At 42.1% G+C, this 9,302-nt stretch overlaps 1 protein-coding gene across 11 annotated transcripts in view; it reads right to left on the bottom strand.

Annotated features, from left to right (window-relative positions):
• Positions 1-2,306: 2,306 nt before the first annotated feature.
• The window catches only part of RASSF2 (Ras association domain family member 2), a 76,254-nt gene continuing 69,258 nt past the window's right edge, over positions 2,307-9,302 (bottom strand). For all 11 annotated transcript variants that reach the window (XM_020985346.2, XM_020985348.2, XM_078149558.1 and 8 more), the window contains one exon: positions 2,307-8,203. In XM_020985346.2, the coding sequence (XP_020841005.1) occupies positions 8,134-8,203 (70 nt within the window). In that variant the 3' untranslated portion in view covers positions 2,307-8,133. The remainder of the gene's footprint in view (positions 8,204-9,302) is intronic.

The following is a 9,302-nucleotide window of genomic DNA, read 5'->3' as shown; positions in this document are numbered from 1 at the left end:
ATATAAACGTTAGTTATTATTATTTTCATAGCTCATAGAATGCTAAAGGTCAAAGGAAACTGAGGGATCTTAGATCTAAAACCCTTTTACAGATGAGGAAGTGCAGGGAAGTCACACAGGTAGTAAGCATCAGAAGTAGGATTTGAACCGCAAACATCTCACCAACTCCAACACCACCATTTTGCAAATGAAGAAGTTGAGCACCAGAGACAAAAAAACATGACTGTGAAGTCCAAGTCCTGGGTTCAAGTTCTAATCCCCGGCTCTCCCACTAATGAACTCTATGCCTCTGACCAAGTCATTGCTCTCTCTGGGTCTCAGTTTCCTTAGCTGTACAATGAAATGGTTAGACAAGTGGTGTCTAAGTTTCTTCAGACTCTGGCATCCTCTCATTCTATAAGATCATATGAGTTGAGCTTTTCCTTCTAAGACTCACCTCCCACTTCACAGGGTGTTATGAGGAAACTGCTATATAAAGCACCGGAGGAATACTCCAGTCCTTTCAGGAATCCGTGATTTTGGCAAGGCTGGGTAGTCCCTCCACTGATGCAGACCCCCACCTTTGTTCCCTAGTTGTGTGCTGTTAAGAGTCCTTAGGTCTGGAAAAAAACACCAAACATCTGGCAATGGACATCTCCACGCCCAACCAGGCAAGCCCTTGGAGGAAAGACGTATGGTTTATCCCTAGGCCCATTCTTGAATTTTTCCAGCTTACACAAGCTCTGTTGAGACTGTACTCCACTAACACAGACTTTCAGAACTCAGGATCACCTCCACATCCTGGTAAGGCAGCAGAGGATTTTAGTACTGCTAAGAGGCAGTGTTGGAGAGACAATTAGGTGGCTCAGTGGATAAAGCACCAGTCCTGGAGACAGGAGGACCTGAGTTCAAATCTGGCCTCAGACACTTACTAGCTGTGTGACCCTGATTGTCTCAAAAAAAAAAAAAGGCAGTGGTGGCACAGCAGACAGAGAATTGGCCTTGGAGTCAGGAGGGCCTGGGTTCAAGTTCCACTTCTTTCACATACTAGCTGTGTAACGTGGAGCAAGTCACTTAACTTCTCAAGTAACTCTCTACAATTGCTAAGTTGAAAAACATGCTGACCTTTATTGACGGAACTCCTCACTAGGAGTTCCTTATACCAATAAGAGGGCAGCTAGGTGGGGCCATAGTGCATAGAGCACTGGTCCTAAAGTCAGGAAGACTCACCCTCCTGAATTCAAATCCACTCTCAGACACTTACTAACTGTGTGCTCCTGGGCAAGTCACTTCACCCTGTTTGCCTCAATTCCTCATCTATAAAAGAGCTGGAAAAAGAAATGGCAAACCACTCCAGGATCTTTGCCCAGAAAAATGCCAAATGAGGTTATGAAGAGTCAGACACAACCAAAATATCAATGAAATCAGAGATCTTGGTGAAAATTAAGAGTTACTTTTAAAATGTGAGTTATAATAGACATAATAGCTGGAATTTCTACAGTGTTTTAAGGTTTGCAAAGCGATTTCCATGTCATCTCATTTGAGCCTCACTAACTCCTTGGGACTATTGGCATTACTATTATTACCATTTTACAGATGAGAAAACTGAGGTACAGAGAGGTTAGTTAAGTGACTTGTCCAGGGTCACAAACTCAAGTGTCTGAGGTTGTCCGGGCTTCCTGACTCCAAGCTTAGCACTGTATGCACTGTATCATGTAGCTGCCCAAGCGTAACAGATATAGTGGGCAGTGGGCCAAACTCAGAGCCAGGAAGACCTGCCTGTAATCTTTGGAATTCCCCTTAAAAGATATATGCTAGTTGTTTGATTGTGAGCTCCTCAACGGCAGGGTCCGTCTTTCATCTAGTCTTTCTCCTTTCTTTGTATCTTCATTGCTTCGCACGGTGCCTGGCACACAGTAAGGGCTTAATGAATACTTTATGATTGACCATGGGAGAATCACTTTAACCAGTCATTGCCTCTGAGGCAAGAATCTCAGTCTGCATGTAGCCGCTGAGTTACGTATTTGTAGATCAGTATCAGTGGAGGGGTTTCCATACCAGGAGAATCTCCACAATGGTGAAATCACAGATCCAGAACAACAATAAATTATAGGCTCAATTAATTCCTCACCTTGATTCAGTAACCATTGTTTGGATTTTATAACCAAGTTTCAACCAGTTTATTACCTCAGGGCCACGGAGATCCGTGATTGAGAACAGAACAAAAAGGCGTCCTCCCCCATTTTCTCCTGCCTCACCACCATAGCAAAGGTCCAGCTCACCATCAAACCAGGCTCATGGTGGACAGCTGAGGCATGAGGGAGCCATTCTCCACAAAGTGCTTTATTTGAACAAGACTCAATCATGTGCTTCAGACTGTTTCAATGAGTTACATTAACATTCACTATTCGTTTCCAACTGAGGCAGTGTCAAAACTTGTGCTTAAAATACAAAAAATAAAATAAAAGCAGTGTCACTTTATAAGTTCATGTACCATCTTCGAGGTGTAAGCTACAGGTGAGTAAAGGATACTCTACAAAGCTAAAAGGGGGAAAAGAAGGTAGGAAGGCCAGGAAAAATGTTACCAATTACATGTGAGAAACCACTTCTGGTCAACTTCAGAAACAGGAATGCCTACAGATTGGCTGACTGTCCTAGTGGAAATACTCCAGATTTGTGCTCAGTCATCCCCCTTTGCCATCTCTTCCCTGCTTTACTCTCAGAGAAAGAAAGTAATTCAGTATCCCCTCCTCCATGGTATCATCTGACTTAGCAATGCTGCATGGAAAACCTTATTTAAAATATTCACTTTCAATTAAGAATCCAAAGCTCTTTTCCTTTCTCAGAAACTTCAAAAAAGACAGTTTCTCCCCTCTACTAACCACCTCCCACTTCCCCTACTCAGTATTTGGCCACCAGGAAGCCCTGCCATGCTCCACCATCATTCACGGATGGCTGGCGTCTCCAAGGTCCTAGGCTCTTTCTAGAAGGAAGCTTCTCTCCCTCAACACCCACAACTCTCCAGCCAGAGTCTTCACCCACCCTATTCTATACCCAGTTCACTGGAATTGTCAAGTCTCAGTCAGGTTAAGAAAATCCTTGATCCTGAAGAAAAATGGATGTGGACAAAAGATTAACATGTCTACGCCAAGGGTATTGTTTGTATTGATAGAAAACAGTTTTGAGTTACTAAGGCGAGAGTTTTATTATTGTTGCTGTTGCTGCCTTCTGGCTGAGAGGGTAAAAGAGCTTTCTCTTTGGCATCAACAGCCCTTGGAGGAATGATTATACTCTCGGGGTGATGGTCTTAGAATGATTTAACAAAGCAGGGAGCAATCCCAACACCTCAGCCAAGTAACCAAGTCTCCAACGCCATCCTCTAGTACTTGTTAGAATTCAGTTGTCCAGTGTTATTAATGTGCCCCAAATCTCCCTACACAGAGTCCCCATGGACAACGCATTCTGTTTTGTGCTGCCTGATCTCCTTAACACCACCACATTGAAAACTTGGTCATTCAAGTCAAACCACAGGCCCTCCCCTGTGATGTGAGCACAGATTAACACCATCATGTGCTTCTTCCATCAACACCTGTGGAACCGGCCCCAGCTCCTTCTCTGCCACCAAGCTCAACACTTTATTCTTTTCATTTGATCAGCCTGTAAACAAGCTGAATCCCTTTGAGAGAGAGAGAGAGAGAGAGAGAGAGAGAGAGAGAGAGAGAGAGAGAGAGAGAGAAGTACAGAGAAAAGAGAGGGAAAAAAAGAAAAGGATTTTTAAAAACAGGAGAAAAGCAAAAAAAACCCAACTTGCTTTTCATCTTAACCACATTTCAGGGCTCACGGCAAACAGCTGCAGAGCCCTATAAATCAGTTTAGCATTTCAAAGAATCAAAATTCACATGATACTGGTGGGAAAAGCTTAGCTCACTTTGTTGGACTCAAGACATCCCCCCTTGTCATCTGCCAACACCCATAGCCCAATTTCCTATGGCAAGAACAACATGGTTGAGACAGTTTCTAAATGGGCAGTTTAAAATCAGGATGAGAGGAGCAGAAGTTTATTGTACTGTGTTTATTCCTCTCCTCCTTTTTATTTCCAAGAAAGCACATTTTAGAACTTTGGGGAAGTGGGAATGGAAGAGTGGTAGGATAAGGGAAGATTTGGAATAACTTGGGCAACCAAAGGTTTATGATATTTAACACTAGTGGGATCCTAAGCCTAAATCAGAAATGGCTTTGGCATCCCAGATGTGGTGTCCAAAAAAAAAATCCCAAAACAAAACAGATAATTGTTAGTGATAGATAAACCTAGATACTCCTGCAAGAAAATGTACAGGGGCCACGAGAAGTCGGAGTATAGCTGGGAAAATATAAATGTACCTATAGATAAGGAATGTAGCAAGTTAAATTTTTGAAAAGACAAAAGTAGAAAATTTAGGGCACTTACTTTACTGTCTTGTTACCCTTGTTAAAACAGGGAACATCTTCCATCTTGGCCTCCCTCTCCGGACACACAAATCGTTTGCCAAGTTACGGATCTGGGCTGTAGAGAGACTGTTGGTTCCTACCTGGACCCCAAGCTAAGAAGTTTCCTCCAGAGATGTCATGTGGGATGATGACCATGAGGGAAGTTGACTTAGTAGCCTCAAATGGTGGGTAGCTTTGTGGGGCCCTTTATTCTCCTGAGGAGGAAACCAAAGCCTAGAGGGGTTGACTGACTGGCCCAACACCACACATTTATTAAAAGGCAAGGTCAGGATTCAAGGTCCAAAGTCAGAGCTCTTTCCACTCCTCGAATCACCCTCTCTAATGATGCTCATTACTCAAGTTGAAACAGAAAGATGCCAGATGGTCCTCAAACTAGTTCCAAAACTCAATAATGAAACCACAACAAGGCTGAATTTTTTAAAGGGAAAAGGAAGAAAGGAAGAGTCCTATCAAAGCTGGAAATTCTCATTCTGAACAACCATGGTGCACTCTAGCCAAGTGGGTGGGAGCTAGGTAGTACAGTGGAGAGAGCCATGGACTTACAAAATCTGCTTCAGGTCCTGATTAGCTGTCTGACCTTGGGAAGTCACCTTACTTCTTTCTGCCTCAATTTCCTCCTCTATAAAACAAGACTAAAAGCAGCACCTACCTCCCAGGATTGTGGTCATGAGGATGAAATGAGAGAAGAGATGTAAAGCTTTATGTAAACCTTTAAAGCATCACATAAATGCTGGTTATTATAACAGCTCTGTCTCCTATAGCTACCTCACAAATGAACTTTTGAAACACAACCCCTTTCTAAGCCTTCCTGTACATTCCCAACTTTGCTTTAATTGGCATTAGAGTTAAAAGTTTAAAATCTGGCAGTTTTCTCTTGAAGAAACAAGCAACAACATTGCACCAATTCGTGTATTCTAGGGATTTCTTAGCATTCCAATGATTCTGGTGGAAGCTGATTCTGTGGAGGGGTCACTGAATGACCTCCAAGGTCCCTTCCACCTTTTAGGTCTGATTCTTTGAGGAAGCCATGGTACAGTGGGAAGAATGGTAGATCTTGGTGCCCCCAAAAGATGGAATTCCAATCCCAGCTCTGTTACTTACTACCCCTGTGACCTCAAGTAAGTCAGTTAACCCTCTCTGGGCCTCAGTTTCCTCCTGTATAAAATGAGGGAGGTTGGACTGGACGTGCCCCATGGCTTGCTTCTATCCTACGTCCCCAGGTAGCAACAAAAATTCTAAACACACAGATGGTATCATTTTAAAATGTTGCTTCAGGTTCACACAAATGGTCTTATCCTCCTGGACAAAGGACAGGGAAGGATTTCTTTTTAATCACTAGAAAGGGGGTGGGAGGAAGTGCTGTCAATACTAATTAATGATTTTAAAAGAATGAAGCTTAAACCCTGAAACCTGTGGCCTCAGCTCAAAAGTCCAAGGAGATAACTGAGTGACAGGAGGCAAGGCCCTCTCTTGCTTCCTTCTTTTACTGCACATAGTAAATATGCTGCCTTCCACTTGAGGATCAAGGGGGAGGGCACTGAAGGCCCCTCCTCATAGAAACACACTGTCCATTTAGCACAGAGCAAGCAGAGGGTAAGAAACCATGATGTGGACAACACCCTAAGAGGAAACAGGCCTCTGCTTTGCAAGGAAATTCACTTTTGCCACTGAGCATAGTCTTTTCTCTAGCTTGATAATGAAATAGAGGAGTGAAAGGGAAAGTCCTCAGTCAGCTAAAAAGTGCCCCTCTTTCTTTATTCTAAGTTCCTAGGAGATCTAAGGTACCACCTCACACCTCCTAGCATGGTAAGTGGAAAGTGTGCTGAATTTGGAGTCAAGGGATCTGTGTTCAAATCCTAGTTTTGCCACTTACTATCCATGTGACTTTAAGCAAGTCCTAACCTCTTTGGACTTCAGTCTCCTCATCTATGAAATGAGGGAATTGGACTTGATGGCCCTGATGGGCCTCTCGCTTTAAATCTATGATTGTATAAACAGAAGGGCAGTTTCTCCAGACTCTGTGACTTTGAGTCCTATCTTGATGATGTAGGCACTGCTAATGATGCCAGTGATCTCAAAAAAGGCCCCAGTGCTAAAAATTTCACAAACCATCCTTAGCAGCACACATCCTGCTCCAGTCTCTATGTGTTCAAATGCACTCCTGAGCAGTCTTCCCCATTTGTCTTGCTATGAGTTTCAAGGGCCTTCTAAAACACTCTGGTTGGCATCTAAAAGTTCTGAGTAAGCCCTTCTTATTGAGAAGGCAGGAATGTGCTAGTTCATTTCTTGATTTATACAAAGGCCCAGTAAATACTTTGGATTAATTGTAGGAAGAGAAAATTCTTTTCATATTTAGGGACACCACCATAACGCATTACATACATTTTTGTTTTCAGGAAGGTCAAAATTGCCAGGCAACAAACCAGAAGCAAAGGGTCACACCAACTGTCCAGCTCTGTTAACTTCTTTTTGGTTCTGTCAGACACACTAGAAGAGTGGGCCCTGACTCATTGCTTTCAAAAGGAATTATGTAAAGGATGCTACAGGTGATGGGGTCAGGGTACAAAATGAGACATTTTTCAGAACCAGTGAGTAGGAAAATTGTTTTTTCTTGACTATACAAATTTGTTACAAAGAATTTGTTTTTCTTTTTTTTTTTTAATGAGGTGGGAGTAGGAAAGATAGGAAATATATTTTTAATTGAAAAAAATTTAAATTTAAAAACATTTTTTTAAAGAAATCCGGCAAGGATTTGTCCCTCAGCCAATTTTTGCACATCTGTCAGATCTAACTGGAGATCCTGACCTTGACTACTCCCATATTAAAGAGGTAAGTGTGATGTCATGGAAAGAGTTCTGAACCATTAGACCTGGATTTGAATCCTGACACACAGCTACCTGTGTGGCCTTCAACACTTCCTTCTGTTCTTTGTGCCTCAGTTTCACCCTCAGTGAAATAAAGAGAACAAATCATCTTTAAATGCTAATATGTAATAATTCCCCAAATGGTGGCATCATTTCGAATGAGAGTCACAGGAACCAGGATCTCTGAGAAACTAGCCTCTCGTCTAATCAAGAGCCCTAACTAATCCTGGAACCCTGGCCCTTACGTCAGCCTAAATCTATCAGAACACATGATCCAGGTCTGAAGCCATCATTTCTACCAGATTCATAGCCCAGTTGCTGGTTGTTTGGAATTTTTAAACTGCATGTGAAAATACTCTGAATATTAAAAAAGACCATTCCCCACTCCCACCCACTCCCAAAACACATACATACATCTCTCTTCTTCCCTCTTCCACCTACCCCAAACATACGTGTAAGTGCCCTCTCACACAAATGCACATACACACATATACACACAAACATTCACAAGGTCAGGTTCTCTAGACACCACAAATCAAGGTCCTCTCCCAGAGAGGGAAAAGAGCTGATTGGGAGTGTCCAAGAGCTGTCTGCTGGTGCATCTGCTTCTGGTCCAAGAAAAGGAGGGAGACTGTCAGGGGTTTTGTATTCAGAAAGTTCCAGGTTGAGGGAAGGGTTTTTCAAGGCCCTTCAGGAAGCCCCCATCCTTCTCCATCTCAGTATTTCTTCATGTAAACAAAGGCTTAAGACTCATCTGTTTCCAGAAGGGCCTCCAGGCCACATGCGGTTTCCCACCCCCGGTTTAGATGGTAGCCGGGCTTTCTGCTATCTCCTCTAATCTCTGTTCAATCATTAGTCTGAGCACCGTATATCTGTGAAAAGGACAATAAAGCATCACTTGTCAGCTACCTGCAAAATGCTACCTTCAACTAAGTCTTAGGGTTTCCAAGAGCTGGTAACATGATTTGTGGAATTTTCCAGGCTCCTTTTCTGGCATTAGACCTGTGGAGAGACCTTAGAGACAAAGTCTCATTTCCTTATATACCAGAAAGAGAACTCAACTTGAGGTCTAAAGAGACCTGGGTTTGAATCCCACCTTTGACAATGACACTGTGAGGCCATGGGCAAATCACTTCACCTTTCCTGAGCCTCAGTTTCTTCATCTGTAAAAGGAGGGTAATTGTATTTGTACTATCTATTTCATAGGTGCTTGTGAGGAAGAAAGTGTTTTATAAACTGTAAGGCACTATAAAGAAAAGCTCACCTAAACCCTCTGGCCCTCAATTTTCTTATCTGTAAAATAATAACAATAACTAGAATTTTTATACCATTTTATAGTTTGTGAAACATTTTACAAATATTATCTCACTTTATCCTCACAACACTGGGAGGTAGGTGCTGTTATTATTGCCACTTTACAGGTGAGGAGACTGAAATAAACAGAGGTTAAGTGACTTGCCCAGGATCATACAGCTAGTAAGCCTCTTAGGCCACATTTGAACTCAGGTCCTTCAGATTCTGGGACCTCCCTATCCAAGGTTTTGAAGTAGATCAGGTATTTTTAGCCTTTTTTGTATCATGGTCCTCTACGGCCAATTTGGGGAAGCCCATAGACTCCTTCTCGGAATCTTATTTTTAAATGCATAGAATAAAATACATAGGATTACCAAGGAAACAACTTGTACTGGAATACAGTTATAAAAATATTTTAAAAACAAGTTCACAGACCTGAGGTGAAAAACCCCTGAACCAGATGATTTCTAAGATTCCCTTCCATCCTGACATTCCCAAAATATATTATAATCAATAGTTTACTACAGGAATGTCTAATTGAGCAGTTTTCAAACTTTTGGGTCTCTGGACCCTTTCATGCTTTTAAAAAAGAGTCTCTCTGTCTTTTGTTTATGTGAGTCCTATCTATTAATAGTAATCATATTAGAAATTAAAATGTCTTAGTATTATTATGAAAAT

Source organism: Phascolarctos cinereus, unplaced genomic scaffold (assembly GCF_003287225.1).
Source record: "Phascolarctos cinereus isolate Bilbo 61053 unplaced genomic scaffold, phaCin_HiC Scaffold_2;HRSCAF=192, whole genome shotgun sequence".
In the NCBI taxonomy this organism is placed as follows: Eukaryota; Metazoa; Chordata; class Mammalia; order Diprotodontia; family Phascolarctidae; genus Phascolarctos; species Phascolarctos cinereus.
The sequence above is the reverse complement of the archived record's forward strand: the minus strand, read 5'-3'. Positions and strand labels throughout refer to the sequence as shown.